Source organism: Macrobrachium nipponense, chromosome 41 (genome assembly GCF_015104395.2).
Source record: "Macrobrachium nipponense isolate FS-2020 chromosome 41, ASM1510439v2, whole genome shotgun sequence".
In the NCBI taxonomy this organism is placed as follows: domain Eukaryota; kingdom Metazoa; phylum Arthropoda; class Malacostraca; order Decapoda; family Palaemonidae; genus Macrobrachium; species Macrobrachium nipponense.
Window position 1 is genome coordinate 36,367,725 of NC_061102.1, and position 25,033 is coordinate 36,392,757.

Below are 25,033 nucleotides of genomic sequence, written 5' to 3' on the forward strand. Positions count from 1 at the left end.
AAACCCTAACTTTATGGATTTCATGAAGTTTGCGGCAAAAAGAGATGCGAATATTGACCCTCAGAATATTCTCTTCTTGGAATCCGATAAAAGGGATTCAACTTTGAGACAGTATGATGCTGCTGTCAAAAAGTTAGCAATCTTCCTGAGAGAATCTGATATTAGAATCATGACAGTTAATTCAGCTATATCCTTTTTCAGATCCTTATTTGAAAAAGGTTTAGCAGCTAGCACGATTACGACAAACAAGTCAGCCTTGAAAAAGATATTTCAATTTGGGTTCAACATAGACTTGACGGATTCCTACTTCTCGTCTATTCCTAAGGCATGTGCTAGACTTAGACCTTCTGTAAGGCCTACGTCAGTTTCATGGTTCTTAAACGATGTTCTAAAACTGGCTTCAGAAACCGATAATGACACATGCTCGTTTATAATGCTCTTAAGAAAAACCCTATTTTTATTAAGCTTAGCTTCAGGAGCAAGAATTTCAGAACTGTCGGCTCTATCCAGAGATCCGGATCATATTCAATTCCTTCCCACAGGGGAAGTACTACTTTCTCCGGAACGTAGCTTTTTAGCAAAGAATGAAGATCCTTTGATGAGGTGGGAACCTTGGAAGGTACTACCCCTTCCACAAGATGTATCTCTTTGCCCAGTTACAACCTTACGAGCCTTTCTGTCCAGGACCTCCTCATCCTCATCGGGTCCCCTCTTTAAGAGGGAAAAAGGTGGAACTTTATCCATTAAAGGCATCAGGCAACAAATCCTGTACTTTATTAAGCAAGCCAATCCTGACTCTTTCCCGAAAGCACATGATGTCAGGGCAGTAGCCACCTCAATTAATTATTTCCAACACATGAACTTCGATGAGTTGAAAAAGTATACCGGATGGAAATCGCCGACAGTGGTTCCAAACGCCATTACCTTAAGTCCTTGGAAGCTCTGAAATTTCCAGCAGTAGCAGCGGGTGGAAACATAGTTTCCTTTTCCCTGATTCTAGTTAATTTGTAGTAGAAGATTCAGTCCTCCTTTCTACCTGCTTCACCCAACAGTTCGTCTATTCCTACCGTGTTCAGTTACATTCACCTGGTGTCTTAGCTGCTTGATGATGATGTAGTGGGTGCCCCTTATTTTTTGCTAGGGACACTCACAGATGATTATGGATTTTGATCTCATGGATGTTACCCCCTTATTTTTATGCTAGGGGATACATCTTAATTATAATGGTTACGGGTTTTGTATATTAAGTCATATGCATTCCTTACATATTATCATTGTTGTTTAATTTGTTCATTTTTAATTGCTGTTATATATTTTGATACATGCCTTTACACAGATACTATTTTGTTACATGTAAGCCAATTTACCTCTGTAACATATGTAAATTACCTTATGATAAGAAACATGTTTAGAATTAAGGGTAATTTAAGCATATTTCTATTTTGTATCACTGTGTATTTGTATCTTTTTAGCAATTATATTCTTTTTTATATTTACTTTATTTTTTTTTTTTTTTTTAATTTTTTTTTTTTTTTTTATTTGAGACCTATTCTGTTTTATTTTGTTTCTTTTGTTACAATCTTGTGCTATTTCTCTGGTACGATTTCGCGCAGCGACACGAGCTGAGCCCAGAAAAGGGATTTTGACGTAAGGAAAAATCTATTTCTGGGCGATTGGGCTCGTGTCGCCAGCGAAATCCCACCCTACCCATCCCTTCGCCCAAGATGTCTGCTAACTTCAGGATGGCCACTAGAGGCGCAGCAGTCGGCAGCATGGGATGGAGTAGTAGTAGTACGAGCTGCTCACTCTGTGGGTCGGCTCTCCTCATGGAGGGTTTTTGTTGTGGGAGATTTCTATTGGTATTTGGCTCGTGGTAGTGGTCTCACTCGCCTAGTGTTCATACCGACACCCTCTTGGAGGGTGAGCGAGTCAGTTATACTGACCTTTTTCTTTATTTTATTTATTCTCTGGTATGTGTTAGTACATTTACCCTAGAAATAATAGATTAAAGGATATTTCGCTGGCGACACGAGCCAATCGCCCAGAAATAGATTTTTCCTTACGTCAAAATCCCTTTTAACATCTGGTTCATAAACAGATTTGTTCGTGAACAGGACTGTCTGTGAGCCTAGGTACCACTGTATAGATATTTAATTACTGGGTAAGTATATAGTACAAGAAGTTATTTTATTATAGAAATGTAATTTTTCTGAAATACATTAAAATAAAAGAAACACCAGTGTCTGTCTGCCATAAAGGGTTATAACGCTGCACTATTTCTGATCCTACAGATGACAGATGTAGACATTTCTTCTTGATGGGAAATGTCTATGTTGGAGTTTTGAGCAGTCCCGTTCTCCCAAAGAACTAAAATCTCCCAACTGGGAATTAACCATGGTATTGTTTAGCCTTACTAAAGGCACTGTCACACTAAATGTTTTTAAAATTTAAGAGGAAAGTATGCTTGATGAACCAACTAAATTTCATCAGGATGGAAGTGAAATTTGTGATGAAAATAATAAAGAAACTGTTCAGATTCCTTGAACAAAGCAAAAGAAAAAGGTGGACCCAAACACCTGTCAATATGAAGATGGACTGGAATCTTGGCAAGAGATACTTCAGTGAGATGACTAAAAAGTATGTGCGATAAAATAAGTTAGTCCTGCTTGTCATGATTTGGTCATATAATTCATGAAGTTATCATGAAGTCATCGCAAACTTTTGGGCACTTGGTGAAAGGACCACCTAAAATCTGTATCAGAGTAGCATAATAAAACTAGAGGCTGTGGATCATCATCATCATGTAAAAGATAAAAAAAAGAAATTCGGAAGGCACACATTAACTCTCACAATAAAATATGATAGCTGTTAAAGCCAGCAAGAAAAGACTTTTTTTGCGTCAAGCTTCTATTAGTGGCTTGTCGCAATGGATCGTAGGGAGCCTTAAGGCGCTGACACACTAGCGAAATTTCTGTCGACTTTTTCCGAGTTTGTCGTCAACTTTCCAAAGAAGTTGACGTCATTCCGTACTCTGATTGTCACACACATTCTTCTTCATACTGTGGTTGTCGTCGTCAAAACGTAAACAAATCATCTAAGCTGTGACTTCTCGGAATGATAAAACAACTATGCTTTATAACACAAAGCAAATAGTGGGTTGTGCTTGCATGTGTTTAATGATGCTGCACAGAATTAAAAAAAAGTCTTTGGGTTCGGTCCTGGTTAAAAGGACGTGAAAAGTTTTATTTAAAAAAATAAGCTAGGGCTAGCCTAGATAGGCTATTCATAACCTTGTTTACACAACCACAGTCAGACTGTATTATAAATTAAGCTAGAGAAACCCTGCAAAAATTTTAAAGATTTTTGTTTATATTATTTGCTAATGCAAACAAACAAAAACAAAAATCATAATGAGAGCAGACCTAGGCTATATAACAAGCTGATATTCACGATATAGCATGCTTATATGTATAAAAATCAGCAAGTTCAGGAGTTTTCCCAGAGTCGCATGGTGATTTCTTGGTAATTTTTTTTCATTTAAGACCCTTTTTCATAAAACTATCATGCTTATGGTCCTATAAGCATCGTCTCCCCCCCATATCTTCGACCAAAAACTGTTCTGGCAATCTTGTCCATTGTACTAAGAACCCCTCTTGCACCTCATGACTTGAAATGCACGCTCTCAGAGATATAAACAAATGAAGTCGACGGTAGAGATGGGTTGAATTCGATCGGTACTTTTTTCAAAATTTGTGACAATGACACCAGAAAGTTGTCAGAATATGAGAAGTCGACGTCAAATTCAAAAGTCAACGGAAATTTCGCTAGTGTGTCAGCGCCTTAAGGCTCCCTACGAACATTGCGACAAGCCACTAATAGAAGCTTGACGCTAAAAAGAGTCTTCTTGTTGGCTTTAGCAGCTATCATATTTTATTGTGAGAGTTAATGTGTCCCTTCCGAATTTCTTTTTTTTATCTTATACATGATGATGATGATCCACAGCCTCTAGTTTTATTATGCTGCTTTGATACAGATTTTAGGTGGTCCTTTCACCAAGTGCCCAAAAGTTTGTGAAGACTTCATGATAACTTCATGAATTATATGACCAAATCATGACAAGCAGGACTAACTTATTTTATCGCACATACTTTTTAGTCATCTCACTGAAGTATCTCTTGCCAAGATTCCAGTCCATCTTCATATTGACAGGTGTTTGGGTCCACCTTTTTCTTTTGCTTTGTTCAAGGAATCTGAACAGTTTCTTTATTATTTTCATCACAAATTTCACTTCCATCCTGATGAAATTCCATCCTGATGAAATTTAGTTGGTTCATCAAGCATACTTTCCTCTTAAATTTGAAAACATTTAGTATTGAATAGAAATTAAAGAATTATAGGACAAAAACACAGTCTATTGCAGGGTAACCTTTGGATGCAATTAACGGATTGTGGATGAATTGATGCTGGGAGTAGAGGAAATGTATGAATATGAACTGCAACATGAAGTATAACTGTGAGCTGATTAGCTGAAACAAACATAGTGGGCTTGTTAATGGCTGCACCCTTTCCTTGCTGTATGGCATGGGCGATGCTCATGTTTCTTTCCCTTAATTATATCCATTTACAATGATAAATGCATACCACTCTACCAACATTACCTGGATATTTAATGGAACTTTCAAACTTATCAAATTAAGTAGTGATGGTTATAAGAATACTTGTATTAGTTCATCCAGTTCCTAGCACACAGATATGGTCAGCAAAGAAAGGGGAAAGACTAGTCTAAATGTGTCCCACATTCTTCAGACTTTTTTTTCTGTTTTATGGAAGTTCTGCTGTCTGGTTGTCTGCAGCTTTTTCTTTTCCTCTTTAAGACCAGCAACAGAAGGTTGTCTTGTTTAGTCACCTTCCATGAATATTATTTCAACAAAGAACCTTTGGTTTTGTCTCCAGTGCCTGCTCCAGAAGAACTAGGGCTGGCTAACCTTGCAAGGTACCATGATCCACATTGAGGTACCATGCTATCACACTGCCCAGTACCTGAGGTCTATTGTAAACCTGTGGAAAGATCATAAGTTTTAGAGTTGGCAGTAATATCATTGAATGGTCTTATATTTAGGTTAAGGTTTTTGTATGTTACTGATGTTTATGCATGTACTTGATGTAATTGTACTTTATTCTGTTTCTTATATTATTCTTTCTGGTATGGTAGTTTATATTCTATGGTTGCATGACTTGCAAGTTAATGGCCTTTTAGGTTTTCTTTCTTATGAATCATTTGATTATTCTTAACTTTGGGTGTTATGCTTCTAAATATTACTTATGTATATTAAAGTCTATTGTATCTGGAAACAAGTAGAATATGAAATTACTCATTCCAGGTTTGATGAAACCTCATTTATTTACTGCTGCTGCATACTGCATGCTCAGGGTATTGTGGCAGAAAAAAATCATCTTTGCGAATGCAAGCAGAAAAGGAAATGTCATTTGGATGTGGCCTCAAAGTTATTAGTTACGGCTAACTTACTAACATTACATTTTGCATATCAAGAATTGGTCTTACTCACTGAGATCAGGAAATGACGGCATGGGAGTTGAAAAAATCTTTTCATGTAATTAGTGTTTATTCTTATGAAAAGTATTGTAGTATGTAGTCTCATGCCTGTGAGGGACCTTAGTGATATTTTTGTCAGCTGAAAATGCAGTACGTACTGTACTGATGCAGCTTGGTGTATGAATTTATTTTGGCAGGGGGTGGGGTTTTGCTTAGATGAGTTGAACATTATTACTAGTTGTTGAAGTTTTAGTAATATGTCTTAATAACTTTTTCAGGAAGCAGAGTCTTTAAGTCAAAAAGTAGCTGCTGTAACATTGGAGAGAGATCAAATAATGGGTCGAGTGAGAGATTTGCAAAGTACGGTCTCACAGCTTCATAGCCAATTAGAAGCTCAGGCTCAGAAAAGCTCAGCTGAGGTAAGTTTTTTTTTTTTTTTTTTTTTTTTTTTTTTTTTTTTTTTTTTTTTTTTTTTTTTTTTGTTTTTTTTTTTTTTTTTTTTTTTTTTTTTTTTTTTTTTTTTTTTTTTTTTTTTTTTTTTTTTTTTGACATTTAGCACCGATTGATTGCATGTTGTTTCAGTATCTAGTATTTAGGCGTTATGAGGTGGTGTGTGGAGAAGCCAGCATTGTAGCAACTTCCTTATTTCTTATAAAAATATTTTTTAATATCAGGAACAGCAAACCAAAATAAAAAAAACTTTGGTATACAGTAGTGCCTCAGGTTACAAAATTAATCCGTTCCAAAGCGGCCTTTGTAACCTGATTTTTTCGTATCCAGATCTACGTTTTACTTGTAAATTGCCTAATTCGTTCCAAGCCCTACAAAAACACCACAGTAAATTTTATAATAAAGCTAAATTGACCAATAAACAATGAAATACAAAAATTTGGACCATTCAATACTTAACCTAACCATTACTGTACCTGTAAATAAAGTGTATTAGTGTACAGGGTACAAGAAATACTGTGTGTACATTTACGTACATATGTAGTAAAATGTGGAACCTTACCTTTCGAGTGAGGTGATGTCCAAAAGTGGCAACAAGGGGGAGGACAAACAGCAAAAAATATGAACACTTAACTTTACGAAACATTAAAAAATGGCAGAAAACATTAACACTAAACTATACGAAACACATTAACAAATGGCAGAAAACATTAACACTTCTTGATTATCTCCATCTTCGTCTCCATAGAAAATATCCTTTTCTTTCCGTGAACTTCAGCAACATTCTTGGGACCCATGGCTAATAACGTAAGTCATTAAGTTCACACACAACACGATAAAGTAACTTACAATACAACGAAAGCAAAATCACTAACATGAATTTACGTTAACAAACAAAATATATGTGAAAAAACAAATTCCAGGTGTTTACGATAACGCTGCTGCAAAAAATGGCCAAGGAATGCCTTTACATAGAGGCATGATGGAAAAGATGCTGACCAATAGGAGAGCAGGATCTTATGGCAGTGACTAACATCAGGAACTAATGGGAGAGCGGGAGGATGGTGGCGAGTCTACTGAGTTGGCGGCGCGCCAGTTTTAAAATTGTTCTCGATGGCCCGGGCGAATCTCAGACTTTAATTTACCCTTCGTAACCTGAATCTTTCGTACATAGGGACTTTCGTATGGAGAGTTTCCACTGTATATATACATATTTATATATATATATATATATTATATACAGTGGTCCCCCCGTATTCGCGGGGGATGCGTACCAGACCCCCCGCGAATAGTTAGAATCCGCGAATGTTTGGAACCCCTATAAAAACGCTAAAAACAGCCTATTTTGTTAGTTAAAACTTAAGAAAAACCACTAAAAATTTTCATACTTGGTTTTTTTAATACAGTGGTACCTCGAGATATGAAATTAATCCGTTCCGAGACGGCCTTTGTATTATGAGTTTTTCGTATCTTGGAACACATTTTACATGTAAAATGGCTAATCCGTTCCAAGCCCTCCAAAAACACCCCATTAAATTTCATAATTAAGCTAAATTGACCTATAAACAATGAAATACTACAACAATTTGGACCATTCAATACCTAAATTAAGAATAAAAATCGAAAACCTGTAAATAAAGTGTATATTAGTGTACAAGAAATATTATTACTGTAACGTAAAATGTGGAAGCTTACCTTTCGAGTGAGGCTATCTCCGATAGTGGCGGCAGAGGAGGAGGAGGACAAACGGCAGATAACGTACGTACGTACACTTAACTTAAATTTGCGAAAGACCTTAACAAAACTGTAACACTTAACTTACAAAAATCTAGAAATTACATAAACATTTTTTTTTTCTTTTTTTTTTTATTTTTAACTTTTTTTTTTTTTTTTACTTTTACGTAGCTTTTTTTTTTTTTTTTTTTTTTTTTTTTTTTTTTTTTTTTTTCTTTTTTTTTTTTTTTTTTTTTTTTTTTTTTTTTTTTTTTTTTTTTTTTTTTTTTTTTTTTTTTTTTTTTACAGAATTTCAACTTCATCACCGCTTTCAACGTTCTGTTTTTCATCACTTGGTTCTTCCTTTTGCTTTCAACTTTGTTTTTTATCACTTGGTTCTTCCTTTTTGCTTACTTCTCCTGCTAATGCTGAAGGCCTCTTTAAAAAATAACGATCCAAGGAGATTGCTTCTGCCTACTTTTCACAATGTTCCTGAAACGACTCAAGCAAACGTTATCGAACTGCGCAAGCATACGACCTGTGTGAGCCTTTTCGGGGTGTGTCTTTTTTTTGATAAACAATTGCACTTTATGAAAAGCGCCATAGGAATATCCTTAATTTCTGCCGTTGTCATAGGCTCCTCCTCCTCTTCCTCGCCGCTGCTAGAGAACTCCTCTTGAACGACGTTAAGTTGCATGGCCTCCAACTCCTTCAGGTCATCCGTCGTAAGCTCCTCTTGGTGCTCCTCGAGAAGGTCGTTGATGTCGTCCTCGTCGACGACCAGCCCATGGACTTGCCAAGTGCAACGATCTCATCAAGATCTGGTTCCAAAACAGTTTCTGGATCATCAACTGTTTCTGACTCTGCAGTACCAGCTTCACCCTCGTCGATCCCTCGAAGTCTCTGGTGGATACGGCATCAGGCCAGAGTTTCCTCCACGAGGAATTCAAGGTTCGCCTCGAAACCTCCTGCCAAGCTAGGTCAATGAGTCGGATGCAAATGACGATGTCGAAATGCTCCTTCCAAAATTGACGCAAGGTGAGGTTTGTGGTATCGGTGATGTCGAAACATCTCTTGAAAGATGTTCGTGTACAGCTTCTTAAAGTTCGCTATCACTTGCTGGTCCATGGGCTGGAGGAGAGGGGTGGTGTGGGCGGAAGAAAAACGAATCTTAACGAAGGAATACTCCGCTAGGATATCTTCCTCGAGGCCAGGAGGGTGGGAGGGCATTGTCCAACACCAGCAGACATTTCAGGGGGTGCAGGCGTTTTCTCTTTTGCAAAAACTCTTCACAGTCGGGCCGAAACACAGATTACCACTCGGTGAACAAAAGCCTGGTTACCCAGGCTTTTGCATTAACCCTCCACATCACTGGAAGCTTCTCCTTCGGCACCTTGTGGGCCTTGAAGGCTCGAGGAGTCTCAGAATGATACACCAGTAGGGGCTTCACCTTGCAATCCCCACTGGCTTTTGAACAAAGTGCGAGCGTAAGCCTGTCTTTCATAGGGCTTATGCCCGGGTAGCTGCTTCTCTTCCTCCGTGATGTAACGTCCGACGAGGCATTTTGTTTTTTCCAAAAAAGGCACCAGTTCTCATCACAATTGAAGACTTGCTGAGAACTGTAGCCTTCCTTGGTCATCATCTCGTCGAAAGTCTTCTTAAATGCTTCGGCCGCTTTCGTGTCCGAGCTGGCAGCCTTCCCCATGACGCACCACCGAATGGATGCCAGTCCGTTTACGGAATTTCTCGAACCAGCCATGCGAAGCCTTGAATTCAGGGGTTGGCGTTGAAGTCCCTTCCCCTCCCTCGTCTTCCGCCTGCGCAATCAAATCGCCGAAAATAGCACTGGCCTTGTGAGCAATTGCTGTCTCCGTTACTGTATCGCCAGCGATTTCTTTGTCTTTTATCCAGATGAGGAGCAGCCGTTCCATCTCGTTGTGCACATGGCTCCTCTTGCTGGACAAAATAGTGATGCCCTTCGATGGTGTAGTTGCTTTGATGGCATCCTTCTGTTTAAGGATGGTGCCTATTGTTGATGGATACGGCCGTATTCCTTTGCGATCACACTCATCGCATACCAGCTTCGTACTTCTTTATGATCTCCATCTTTGTCTCCAGAGACAGCATGCGCTTCTTTCCGTGAATTTCAACTTTCTTGGGACCCATGACTACATTAATTTACGTAAAGTTACACATATAGTAATAATACAGTCTTCGCACAACACGATAATATGTTACTGCCAACGAAATCACTAACGAATTTACGTTACTAAACGAAAATCGTTGGAGCGAGCGAATGCCGATTGCGTACGGTAAAGTTTCGGGTGCGGAGTGGCCGAGCTAAGGCACGCCAGCGCGTACGTATAGAAGATGCATGATGGGAGGGATGCTGTCCAATCAGAGAGAAGGATCTCATGGCTTGGCTAGCATCAGGAACCAATGGGAGAGCAGGAGGATGGTGGCGAGTCTACTAGCACTAAGATGGCGGCGTGCGGCGCGAGTTTCAAAATTGTTATGGGGCGAATCTCGGACTTTCAGAAACCTTTCGTATCTTGAAAACTTTTTGTATGTAGAGCAGTAAAATTTTTCGCATTGGCTTTCGTAACTTGGATTTTTCGTAAGTTGAGCCTTTCGTATCTCGAGGTACTACTGTTAGTTTTATCACAAAAAGTACATTTTATGATGAAATTGATAACAAAAACCAGGGAATTTGTGGATATTTCTCATAGAAAAATACCGCGAATACGCGAATTTTCCGCGAATAATGCAGGGAAACGTTCCCGAGAGAAATCCGCGAATGTGTGAGTCCTTGAATCCGGAGAACGCAAATACGGGGGTTCACTGTATATATATATTATATATATATATATATATATATATATATATATATATATATATATATATATATATATATATATATATATATATATATATATATATATATATATATATATATATATATATATATATATATATATATATATATATATATATATATATATATATATAATATATATATATATATATATATATATATATATATATATATATATATATATATATATATATATATATATATATAATATATATATATATATATATATATATATATAGTATATATATATATATATATATATATATATATATATATATATATATATATATATATATATATATATATATATATATATATATATATATTAATATATATTTATATATATATATATATATATATATATATATATATATATATATATATTTATATATATATTTATATATATATATATATATATATATATATATATATATATATATATATATATATATATACTACATACATACTACATACATACATACATACATACATACATACATACATACATACTACATACATACATACATACATACATACAGGTAGTCCCCGGGTTACAACAGGGGTTCTGTTCTTGAGACGCATCGTAAGCTGGAACTTCATCATAAATCCTAAGAAAACCTTACCTTTAATTCTTTGGGTGCATTAAAAACTATGTAAACTGCATTCTTATTGCATTTTTCATCAAAAAAACCTTCAAATATTGATTATTTTGCATTTTTGGTGTCATATTTCTTCTGCCAGATGAGCGTTGTAGGAGTCGTAATCCTGGAACATGCGTCGTAACCCTGGAAATGATTTCTGATGAACATAATTGAAAAGCGCCTTAACCTCGGAACGTCATAAGCCGAACCTGTCGTAACCCGGGGACTGCCTGTATACGTCATACCCTTACATACGAGAGTCCCTACATACCTAACAGTGGCCATGATTTATGTTCCCAGGTTGTTCCTCCAAAGGGGGTTTGGTTCCTGAAGAGGTCCGCAACACCTCAGACAACACTGTAAAGCAAGAGCATGACAAATCCTAGCGTGTAGGCGCCATTCACAAATATAGGGGACTTTTGGAAAATGTTCAACGTACACTGGACCCCCCATATTTGCATTCTCTGGATTCGCAGACTAACACATTTGCGGATTTCTCTCTGGAACGTTTCCCTGCATTGTTCGCGGAAAATTCGCCTATTCGCGGTATTTTTCTAAGAGAAACGTCCAGAAATTCATTTTTTTTTTTTTATCAGTTTCATCATAAAATGCACTTTTTGTGATAAAACTATTAAAAATCCAAGTATAAACATTTTTAGTTGGTTTTTCTTGAGTTTTAACTTACAAAATAGGCTGATAACAGCCTATATTTTGTTAGTTAAAACTCAACTATTCACGGGGGATCTGGTACGGCAGATCCCCCGCGAATACGGGGGACCACTGTATTCCACTAACGTCAGTCAACTAAATGAATAACTAGTTTTACCTTCTCTCAGTGAGGTCCCCAGGTTAGCACAAGACTGGGGCTGAAGGAAGCATTGAGCAGCCAGAAGAATATATTAGTCCAATCAGGATAGCTAGGAATGTTAGAGTAATTGATCTTGTACTATATCCAAGAGAGCTCACCTGGAGCACTTACCAGGAAATCTCACTTTTCAAGGGAGTCACGAATCAGGGACACTTGAAAGGAACAGAAATTGGAATACGGATTAATAAGTAATACAAAACTTCTATTAAGTTAAAATTGAATTATGCAAGAATCTGACAGTGTTTTTTCCAATATTTCTTTGTACTTTTCTTTGCAAAATTATAATAATAACGGACATACTATCATAAAAGATAGGAACTAAAACCAACAGCAACCCCTGGGTATATTTATGAGCAGACATATAAAAGTATGTCATGTGAGAGAGTGCCAGTACATGCCCCCTTGAAGTCAAGTAGTACACAATTATGAGACACCTAGAATCGGCAAGCTGGGCCAGTCTAAAAGTTGCCATTAGTAAATTTATGGATTATTGAAGTAATGGAGCCTCTTTTCCACCCAATGTCTCCAAATTGATGGCATATAATATTGATACTCACCAGAAGGTAATCTGACCACAACTCAAAACCTGTTATTTTTACTCATATGAGGGTATTCAACCGTTTAGGGAATTATGTATTTTATATAAATTCTTTGATTCTAGATAGCATTTAAGGTAATTTGCAAAGTAAAAATGAAAATGTATAATATAGAATATTATATCATAAGGGTTACTCATAAAAGAAAAAAATTAGTACTATCTTGCGTGGTTTTGAAGGGGCTCACAAGTTCTTCCATTTAGGCAGTTTTATGGAAGTGACTAGAAGATATAGTATATGCTGCTGCTTCAAATTTTAATATTTCGATGAAAGAACGTGCTTGTTCCGTATATGCAGGTGTAAGACTAATTGAATTCTTACCTTGAAAAAGAATACCAAAGGAGTTTTCAAGATTTTTGGGGCATGGATAATATTTCTTCTTTTAATTTTGTTATGCTAGTTCAAAAAAATTGTCATCATGTATAGTGTTTCTGAGTTTTAAAAACATTGAGCTTTTTTATAATTAGTATTAAAATTGCAAGTTGTTTCATGCAAAACTTCATGTTTTGTGTATATGTCCAGCAGTTTATTTTTGGTTATGGTTGTTTACAGGTAATGGATGCCAAAGCTGATTGGGAGTCTGGTGTTCATAAATGTATTGATGGCTCTGTAGATGGCGCCAAAAGGGTAGTGGATAATGCACTATCTCACTTTGACATTGAAGCCCATGCAGATGTGAAGTGCACTCCTGGTATGTTTTTTATTTAGATTGACAATTATTTTTACACATTTTCGTATGTATTGAATAATTTTGTTGATATTGAGTTTACATGTTTATCTTAATTTTGTGCCACAAGATAAAAAAAAAAAAATCATAGCCCTGCACTCACTTTGAAAAGCTTTGTTTTACATTGAAATCATAGAATCATAGATACTAATTGGAAATGTAATTAGAGTAAGCAAAAATACTGTAATATGTAGTAGGAGAAATGCTTTTATTCACTAGGATTTGGAATGCGAGTATTTTTTTCAATAGGAAAAAATAGACGGTTGTCGTCATATTCATATAATGAGTGTAGTTGACCGTGTACTCTCAATGATGTAAGTTTTTAGACTAATTGTAATGCTTTATAACTGTTATATAGAGTTGCATAATGTCTCTTGAAAGTGTTGATATATATTTGTGATCAGCCAAGAATTTGATTTACATATAAACTGACACATGATCTTTACTAAATATATGTAGAGAAAATCTAGCATTCAGCTCACCAGTGCTGGACTCCTGGGCTGCTTTAGAAAGTCCCTTCCAACTCCCTTGGGACAGCATAATTATTTATGCTTTTCTGCTGTTCTGTTTGATTTCAAGTGATGAACTGTGTACTGGTCACTCCAAGTTCTCAGAATAACCCCAGTGGCTCCTTGCTGGCAACAAGCTGAGTAGTATCCATCCATGCTGCTTGTTGAGATGCCAAGATAACTACCCTTATGACCCACAATACTTAAGTGGCCACGCTTGTGTCTTTTGTGCAAGAGAGGCTTTTCTCATAGAGTTGCATTGGAGATGTTGGTTGTTTGGAGGTCTGTGGTTGGTGTTTGCAAGGGAGTTATCTCTCTTGTCTGAGCCATGTTTTTCTAATAAGTGATCTCTCTCGGTTTCCTATCACCCTCTGTCTCCTTTCGAATGAACACCATATTCTTTGGAAGCTTGAATTTCAAGTCGGTGGCCCTTGTGGGGTTGTTCTATATGAATAGGGTTCATCTGAATAATTATATAATTATAATAATATTTTTTTAGGAAAAGCTCTTTGAGCCAGCCCTATAAGAGCTAAGAATTTGAGCTGAATGGTAAGGTTAAACAAGTCAGTGATAATAATAATGATGATGATGGTGATAATGTGCGGGTAAGTTATTGAATATAACAGTTCCAAAGGACATGTACACTTGTTTGTAGCTTATTTCAATGCTGTAATATTTTGCAAAGGATTCAGAGCTGACGCATAACAGACACCAACATTTCTCCCTGATTTTCCAGATATACCACCCAATGTTTTCATTGTAGATCTTGTGTTATGGTGCAGTAACATAATTGGCTTATGTGTTATGGTGCACTAACACCATAACAATTTGCCTGTGAGTCTTTTTTATATCCTCTGCCTTTGTATGTAATGTCTTTCTGATTATTTGTCTCAGTTTTCCTAAGTACCAGATCCACTTTCCTTTAGGTGCAGCATTATGTAGATTTTCAGCTGTTGATTTCTCTGGCATAAATCCAAACTGACAATCGTCAGTTTTTATGTTTATAGGAATGTTGCTGAGTTTAAAACTTGGGTAATATAGTGCTTTGAAAATTTTTTAATACAGTAGTACCTCGAGATACGAAATTAATCCGTTCCGAGGCGGCCTTCGTATAATGAGTTTTTCGTATCTTGGAACACATTTTACATGTAAAATGGCTAATCCGTTCCAAGCCCTCCAAAAACACCCCATTAAATTTCATAATAAAGCTAAATTGACCTATAAACAATGAAATACTACAACAATTTAGACCATTCAATACCTAAATTAAGAATAAAAATCCAAACCTGTAAATAAAGTGTATAATTAGTGTACAAGAAATATTATTACTGTAACGTAAAATGTCGAAGCTTACCTTTCGAGTGAGGCTATCTCCGAAAGTGGTGGCAGAGGAGGAGGAGGAGGACAAACGGCAGATAACGTACGTACGTACGTACACTTAACTTTACGAAAACATATAAAAAATTTAAGGAAAACTATAAAAATAAAATTTACGAAACACCTTAACAAAACTGTAACACTTAACTTACAAAAATCTAAAAATTACGTAAATTTTTTTTTTCTTTTTTTTATTTTTAACTTTTATTTTTACTTTTACGTAGGCTTTTTTTTTTTTTTTTTTTTTTTTTTTTTTTCTCAGAATTTCAACTTCATCACCACTTTCAACGTTCTGTTTTTCATCACTTGGTTCTTAATTTTTGCTTTCAACTTTGTTTTTTATCACCTGGTTCTTCCTTTTTGCTTACTCCTGCTGAAGGCCTCTTTAAAAAATAACTATCCAAGGAAGATTGCTTCTGCCTGCTTTTGACAATGTTCCTGAAACGACTCAGGCAAACGTCATCGAACTGCGCAAGCATACGACCTGTGTGAGCCTTTTCGGGGTGTCTTTTTTTCTATGAACGATTGCACTTTGTGAAAAGCGGCTAAGACCTCCTTAATTTCTACCATTGTCATAGGCTCCTCCTCTTCATCGCCGCTGCTGGAGAACTCCTCTTGAACGACGTTATGTTGCATGGCCTCCAACTCCTTCAGGTCATCCGTCGTAAGCTCCTCTTGGTGCTCCTCGAGAAGGTCGTTGATGTCATCCTCGTCGACGACCAGCCCCATGGACTTGCCGAGTGCAACGATCTCGTCAAGATCTGGTTCCAAAACAGTTTTGGGATCGTCAACTGTTTCGGACTCAGTAGCACCAGCTTCGCCCACGTCGAATCCCTCAAAGTCTCTGTCGGATACGGCATCAGTCCAGAGTTTCCTCCACGAGGAATTCAAGGTTCGCCTCGAAACCTCCTGCCATGCTTGGTCAATGAGTCGGATGCATATGACGATGTCAAAATGCTCCTTCCAAAATTGACGCAAGGTGAGGTTTGTGGTATCGGTGATGTCGAAACATCTTTTGAAAAGATGTTTCGTGTACAGCTTCTTAAAGTTCGCTATCACTTGCTGGTCCATGGGCTGGAGGAGAGGGGTGGTGTTGGGCGGAAGAAAAAGAATCTTGATGAAGGAATACTCCGCTAGGATATCTTCCTCGAGGCCAGGAGGGTGGGGAGGGGCATTGTCCAACACCAGCAGACATTTCAGGGGGAGGCGTTTCTCTTGCAAAAAACTCTTCACAGTCGGGCCGAAACACAGATTTTTACCACTCGGGAACAAAAAAGCCTGTTACCCCAGGCTTTGCATTAGCCCTCCACATCACTGGAAGCTTCTCCTTCAACACTTTGTTGGCCTTGAAGGCTCGAGGAGTCTCAGAATGATACACCAGTAGGGGCTTCACCTTGCAATCCCCACTGGCTTTTGAACAAAGTGCGAGCGTAAGCCTGTCTTTCATAGGCTTATGCCCGGGTAGCTTCTTCTCTTCCTCCGTGATGTACGTCCGACGAGGCATTTTTTTTCCAAAAAAGGCCAGTCTCATCACAATTGAAGACTTGCTGAGAACTGTAGCCTTCCTTGGTCATCATCTCGTCGAAAGTCTTCTTAAATGCTTCGGCCGCTTTCGTGTCCGAGCTTGCAGCCTCCCCATGACGCACCACCGAATGGATGCCAGTCCGTTTACGGAATTTCTCGAACCAGCCATGCGAAGCCTTGAACTCTGGGGTTTGCGTTGAAGTCCCTTCCCCTCCGTCGTCTTCCGCCTGCGCAATCAAATCGCCAAAAATAGCACTGGCCTTGTGAGCGATTGCTGTCTCCGTTACTGTATCGCCAACGATTTTTTTGTCTTATCCAGACGAGGAGCAGCCGTTCCATCTCGTTGTGCACATGGCTCCTCTTGCTGGACAAAATAGTGATGCCCTTCGATGGTGTAGTTGCTTTGATGGCATCCTTCTGTTTAAGGATGGTGCCTATTGTCGACGGATTACGGCCGTATTCCTTTGCAATCACACTCAATCGCATACCAGCTTCGTACTTCTTTATGATCTCCATCTTTGTCTCCAGAGACAGCATGCGCTTCTTTCCGTGAATTTCAACTTTCTTGGGACCCATGACTACGTTAATTTACGTAAAGTTACACAAATACGTAATAATACAGTCTTCGCACAACACGATAATATGTACTGCAACGAAATCACTAACGAATTTACGTTACTAAACGAAATCGTTGGAGTGAACGAATGCCGAATGCGTACGGTAAAGTTTCGGGTGCGAAGTGGCCGAGCTAAGGCACGCCAACACGTACGTATAGAAGATGCATGATGGGAGGGATGCTGTCCAATCAGAGAGAAGGATCTCATGGCTTGACTAGCATCAGGAACCAATGGGAGAGCAGGAGGATGGTGGCGAGTCTACTAGCACTAAGATGGCGGCGTGCGGCGCGAGTTTCAAAATTGTTATGGGGCGAATCTCGGACTTTCAGAAACCTTTCGTATCTTGAAAACTTTTCATATGTAGAGCAGTAAAATTTTTCGTCTTTGCTTTCGTAACTTGGATTTTTCGTAAGTTGAGCCTTTCGTATCTCGAGGTACTACTGTACTGTGTACTTATGAATAATTTTATTATTTTTCCTTTAGATTTGATCTATTTCAAATTGTATTTCTATTTTCAGAATATACCCTTGTCTACCAGACACTTGTTACTGATTCACTGGGTACACTTATATCATCCTATGGAAGTTATTTGGAAAATTATAAGATGGCACCTTATTTAATAACTAGTTTAACAACAACTGCCCATTTTGTTGCTGCATTCTTGTTGTATGCAAAAGCTACTTCACATGCAAGTCCAAACATAGAAAATGCAGAGAGTGAGTAATTTTTAAAACTTAGTAGTAGTGCTATATTAATACATATTAAAGTTTAAAGACTTGAATAATGTAATGTATTGCATTTTCTTTATACTTGATTTTGATTTATACAAACACTAGACTTATAAAAGTTTTTCTTCTTGCAGATTTAATTACAGCATTAGAGGAGTTTTCTAAAGAATGTACAGATGTCTGGGAAAGAATACGCAACAAGGAAAGCATAACGAGTATGCCAACATTACAAGGACAGTTTGACAGGTTGGTTTTGGTTACTATGCTTAAGAAATTTTTAGTGCAAATATGATTTATTTTAAGGAGTTACAGGATGAACATAACTATTAAAGTAAGATAGTACCTAAATCTGTGTAATTTTTTTTTTTTTTTGCTTTTCAACATTATGGATGTTTCTGTTGCTTTACTATAAAGAGTAGTTTTTTATTTATTTATAGCAAATATATTTTGAATCATCCAGAGTATGTATTACTAGTTCAAGAGTTGGGTAGTCAATATTTTAGAGATGAGTTAATTCCTAAACTTTGTTCATATTGACTTGACAAAATGCAGAAAAGAATGTAAACATTTCACTTTTATTTTAACTGAGTGAACAAATCTGTGGAAGGCCGTAACCGCTAATTGTCCAGTTATACTGCTCTTTCTTTGTGTGTGTGTGTGTTTTTTTTTAAGCTTGTTCATTGCATGGGAGTCCTCCCCATGGTCCTCCCCCACCCCACCCCCATCTCCACATCTGATGGTTGACTGACAGTGACAATGAATGTGCGTAATTTTGGAAAAAAGAATGAAATAAAAATAAAAAATAAAATTGTAGGTTAAATTTAAGAATTCATTAAATTTCCTGACATCCAAGATGTTTTGACAGGCAGCATTTTGAAAGCATAAAATAACCATAAATATTAGGTGGCAACACTGATGAATTGATGGCCATGTTGTGGTTAGTACGCCGTATTCGTCCAAGTGTTTCAGAGCATTGAAGTAATTAAACTACAGCTTGTACAGCGTATTGATGTAGTTTTTCAATTCATATATTTTATAAATACATACTGTTTGAAGTTTTTTCAGTTTACTGATTTTAATATTAAATAAAACTTCAATAACTTTCAACATCATACATAATATCATGGGGTATAAACTGCCCAGGAATGTTGTGTCAGAACCTTTCTTGACAAAGTCTCTCCAGTCTGTGTTTTTGTGCATATACAGATGTGTGTGTGCATGTTTTTGTGTGTATAGGTACAGGCAGTCCCTGGTTATAGGCGAGGGTTCCATTCTCGGCAGGGTGCTCATAAGTGAAAACTGTCATTAACCAAAACGCTGTGATTTATGGTGCCTATGTCGCAGAGTTTCGGTTAAGGGGACCGTCCGCTATGGCGGATGACTTATCAACTTGAAAAAATAAAAAAATCGAGTTATTATATCTATCTATGCAGAAACATGCCATACATGCTTTCTAGAAGTTTCAGCCAATTATTTATACAATTAATGAAGATATAGCGGTTTTTAAATGATGACATCATCATAACTGCGTCGTCTGTATGACTGAGTTTGACAGGATCGTCTTGGCGTGTTTATTTTTGCATATATACAGTGATTTTTTCAGTTTTGTTTTGAAATTCTCATACGTCTGGCAGCGATGAAAGGTAGTGTGAGAGCTCTGGGCAGTTTTAGGCGAAACTCAACTAGAGAACAACTTAGTTACTCCACAGACGTCAAAGTGGTTGCATGCACATGCGTTTGTTTACTTGCTGTTTACGTTGTTTTTATAACTTCCTAGTGAACTTATAGCAATGCCGAAGTTACCTAAGATCAAGAAGGCTACTGACCAAGTAAGGCTAGCAAAATTAGCAAAGGCCAGGAGTGTGCTGAAAGAAAAACATGAAAATTCATTGTTATCAGCTCCCTCATTGTCTCATGTCACGCCGTCAACATCATTGTCTCGTGTCACGCTTAGGGTATTAATACCACTTTTAGGGGGAGGACCAGGATCCTTGATGTAGAAATCAACAATAAAAGTACAAATAAAGTAATTATAATAATGTTGGTTTGACTTTTCTAAGAAAAAAGCGAAAATATACATACAAATCTTTGGGAGCTCATAACTCAAAAACATACTTATTTGCATGTTGGTAGCCATTACTCGGTTATTTATTATCCAATTTTAGAGAGAAAGATTTTATTGGAAAGAAGAATAAAAATCCCATAATTCTTGTGAGCCAATTTTTTTCTTTCTTTCTTTTTAGATTTTTTTGAGTGTCTAGAAAAAAAAATCATAAGAAAAAATAAAAAATAAAAATTCGGTCCTGACAGAATTATTCCATATATAAATTAGTTTTTTTGGTAAGATTTTCAATAAAATTTATGTCATATTAGTGGAGAAATCACTACCGAAATTTTTTTTAAAAATAATTTTCACTAATAAATCTAAAAGTTTTTGCTCAAATTACTTGAAATTTTTGTATGATGAAGGTATTATATATGTCTAAAACATATAGGGAAATTATGTATTTTGAATAATAAAAAAAAAAAATACACAACATAGCGGATAGTCCCCTTAATGACGCCTCTGTTAGGTATGTTATGGCGCCATAACTATATTATCAGTACCTTATGGCACCATAAATCGCCGATTTTATGGCAATAGACAAGGGCCATTAAACCGGATTGTGATTAACCAAGTCCGCTGATAACTTGGGACTCCCTACATATGTATTGTATATAATGGATTGAAGCATTTTTCACACTAATGTTAGTTAGGTGAGCACAAAATAAGAATGGTTTAAGATGTTATGAATAATATAATACTAATATAAATATATGAGAAATACATTTTGCTTATGGCTAATGGTTAAGGGTAATGAATTGGTAAATTCAAATATAATCACAACCTTGGATTCCAAGGGTAATGCAGTAATGAAATGTAACAAGACTCGGCTAATAAAATAAATTAAGAAAATTTAAATTTATGATAAAAAATATCTGTGCAAGCAAGCTAGGAAGCTTGGCAAATGTGTGAATTGTGCTGATAGGGCTACAGACCACAAAAACATGACACTGCACTATTACTGCTAGTGTTATTAGACAAAAGTTTGCGATGTTTTGATGTAATTGAAAACACTCACAAAATAATGATGAATAAAACAAAGTGTCAGGGAAGTTTTGTCAGTCCTTATGATTTTTGGTTTACAGTGGACATCCCCATATTTGCGGGTGTCAGCTACCATAGCCACACACAAATACCAGTAATCCGCGATATATTAGAACCCCTCAAAAAATGCTTATAAGTGTATTTTAATAGCTGGATCACCATGTACTACCCCTCTAAAAATGCCTAAAACTCCCTGTTTGTTCCGACGCCGTATAGTTACCCCGAACTACTTGCAGGAGAATCGTGGATGCCAATCCGGTACCGACTAAAAAAAACTGGTTAGTCCCTCCTGACCCCCAGCCAGTTATGCCCCAGGATTGAAGATCACGACCTCTGACCTGCAGTCCTTTCCTGGTCTTTCGTTTCTTATGGAAGCTTCATCGCAACGGCGTTGCCCAGGTCTGGAGGGCAGGACCTGTGGGTCCTTCCTTTCACCTTTTAAGATTGATCCTCACACTTTGTGTAGTAACTGTCGGGGTCACCCTTGTTCGTGGGAAGCTACTTGTGGTGAGTGCGTCACGTGGTCGGATCATTAATGGGATCTGGCCGCTACCAAGCGCAAGAAGAAGCCTCGTGCTCCAGCCAAGAAGGCTTCCTTGGAGGATCCACGTAGTAGGAGCACGAGCCGTGGCCTGGGAGGCCCTTCGCCATCGCCTGCTCCCTCTCAGGATTCCCCGTAAGGGCTTCAGGAGTGTTCCCCCGTCCCCTCCCAGCAAGCAGACCTAGGTGAATCTGTTGCTGGGTCTCCGCAAATGGCGGGACCCGAGGAGTCTGTGATGAGAGGTGTACAGGCGGACAGGTCTTCTTTTTTGCAGGAGTGCGGGGCTCGTGGTGGCCTGCGGGGCCTGCTCCGGAGCAGGGTATGCCGCTCGGTCCCCCCGGGATCCCCGTGGGACTCCTCCCCCTCCGCGCTCCCTGCCATCTCCCTGGAAGTGGGGGATCATCCAGGTAGATGTCGGGAGATGACGGATTCTTTGGGTGTCCCCCCCAGCCCCTGGTCGGGCACTCCCTGTACGCCGGGTAAGTCCCCCCTAAGGGAGGAGTTGTTCCCGCTGTGGGGCCCTCCTTTCCCCCCACAGTAGAGGCTCTCACTGGCAGGGGAAGCTCCGGGGGAGGGAGACCCTCCCTGTTTGCTCTCGCTCCAATCACCCTGCCAGCTCCTCCCGCTCACCCCGGGACAGGAGTCGCCGCAGAAGAGACAGGAGGAGAGGCGGATCTTCGGATGGGAGATCGTCATCTTGCGGTTCCTCTTGCAGATCTTCAAGGAGGCGCTGCCATTCCAGGAGGAAATACTACAGGAGTCGAGGGCGTTCGTTCTCCTTCTCCCCGGAACGTAGGTCCAGATCTCGCCATCGTAGCCGGGACCGCAGGGGTTGGAGTAGGAGCTACCGTCGCCGGGACGACTTGCACCGTAGACGTCATCACTCGTGGACCTCCTGGTCCCCACAATCGGTTCCCGAGTGCGCCGCTCCCTCGAGGTCCCCCTGAGTGTCCCCCTGTGGCTCCGATGGATCCCGTGTCGGTTCTGGTGGCCCCAGTGGCACCGGCTCCTGCCGACTGAACTCCATCTGGCGCCAATTTTCTGCTTTAGACAAGCCCCATAAAACAAGTTTGCCACTAACCGGGGATTGCCTAATCAGTGAATTTTTTTAGATGAAAAAGTCTGCAAATGACTGATTTTTCTGTGATTTATTGAAAAAAATGTGGCACAGAAAAATCATGAGTAACTGAATCTATGATTGCCGAACTGCAAATAAGGGGGAGGTCCACTGTATCCAGTTTTTAGTTTTGTAAAGAACTGAAATTTTATTGAAGTCAAAGTCATATTAAAACAAAACCACTTGTTCTAACGTGCGAGACTGAATTAGTTTTATATATTCATATGGTTAAACTACAGACAGTTCCCGGGTTATGTCAGGTATGGGTTATGTTGTTCCAGACTTATGAAGCTTGCCTCACGGCACCATTAACTCCAATTTTTTAATGCTGTAAGGGGATTAAAGGAGCTGTTACCCAGACTTACGGTGCTTACAAGCACTGTTTATTGCACTGTTAAGTGCTATTTATTCACATTATGATCATGATGCTGTGGGTTATGGCGATTTTTGGCTTTTGGCACGCCACCAGGGACAGAACCCCTGCCATAAACTGGGAACTGCCTGTACTTAATAACATGCATAGTCTGCATGGATGGTTGGAAGGAAAGTGGAGTAGTAGGAAGGGGAGAAAAAAAAACAGGTGTGCTTCTTGTTTTGAGTATTATAGTGGGAGTTTTGGAAAAGAAAAGTCAATAAGATCAAAATGGTTTTTTCATGAGCAAAGTGTTTGGTTTTATTCTTCTTGGTTCTACCAATTTTATGAACAAGTGGTTATAATTATGAGGATAGTATTATTATCATTGGTTTTGTCATTGATATTTGTTGGGGTTCTGAAATACAGTAAATTTTTATTAGTATCACTGTGGCTTATGATTTTAAACCAATATTGAAAGATGATTAATGATAAAACCCTCTTAATTTTTCAACTTTGTTAGTTCATCAGATGCAACTGTCATATTGTTGGCAAACCTTGAAGGTGATTTTTTTGTTAAGATTATTGTTTTTACCCAACATTTTACATCTGCATTTGCCTAGATCAAAATTGAGTTTATAAGTAATTATGTAGTTCAATTTGTAGTGAGTGAAAAATCAGAGGAAGTTGGAAATATTGCAGACAATAGAACTCCATGTTAAAAGTAATAAATAGAGAAAAGCAGCATTTGAATTATGGAGCAAAGGTAGTATGTTATCTACAAGTACAAGCATCATGGTTATCTTTTTTTGAACAGGTATTCTGAGTAGTAAGGCAGACTTAACATATTCTTTAAGTAATTGTAATAGCCACAATACTCTCTTAAGGGTATCGGCGGCCTGTAATTTTGGCGAAATTGGCTCAAATTCGTGAAAATGAGTTATCGTCATATTTCCATACATCTGGGTCCTGGCCATTGCCACACGTAAGATAATATCGATACGAAGCTTTTTAAATGGTTTAAAGGCCAATTTAAAGGCCACATCCAAGTAGAGAATTAAAGGTCTGGTTAGGGGTGGTTTTACTATTTCATTTTCCATTCATTCTTTAAGTATTTGTGTTTCTTTTCATTGCATTTTGTTTCGTATGCCGTACAATATGTTTTCCTGATAAAGATGGCAACTCTTCCCATGACTGAATAACGTGAGCCACTTGTCTCGAGAGAGAATTCTTGTATTTTTTTATGCAATCGTGTATTTGTTATTTTCAATCAATTGCAACACTTCCTCAGACTTTTTGACATCAATTGTGTATTATATATACTACTAACATGCCAAAAAAGAAGTTTAGTAAACGAAGGGAAGCAAGCTCTCATAATATCAAAACTTATCTTGAAACTAAAAGTATAGAGAGCTAATGTAGCTTCTCACATGTCGCCACCTGCCATGTGTGCTGAAGAGATGCCAAATACTTCCTATTTCGAAGCTCCGAGGGAAATCTATTATTCCCTTGCACAAATATATCAAGATGATGATGGAGGATGGCAACCGACAAGACTTTTGTTTTGAAGTTATCTGATGATGAAGAGGGGGAGGAGGAAGAGAATGAGCATTTTCAAGATGTAATTGATGTCCATGATGTAGCGGGTGATGTCAGTGTTTTATCAGGAGCCAACCTAAGGAGTTTTTTTATTGAG

General features: G+C 38.0%; 1 protein-coding gene across 2 annotated transcripts in view; it reads left to right on the forward strand.

Moving 5' to 3' along the window:
- LOC135212692 (huntingtin-interacting protein 1-related protein-like) overlaps positions 1–25,033 on the forward strand; it is a 233,418-nt gene that overhangs the window by 139,744 nt on the left and 68,641 nt on the right. For both annotated transcript variants that reach the window (XM_064246371.1, XM_064246370.1), the window contains exons 7-10: positions 5,833–5,973; positions 13,250–13,388; positions 17,970–18,167; positions 18,314–18,425. In XM_064246371.1, the coding sequence (XP_064102441.1) occupies positions 5,833–5,973; positions 13,250–13,388; positions 17,970–18,167; positions 18,314–18,425 (590 nt within the window). The remainder of the gene's footprint in view (positions 1–5,832; positions 5,974–13,249; positions 13,389–17,969; positions 18,168–18,313; positions 18,426–25,033) is intronic.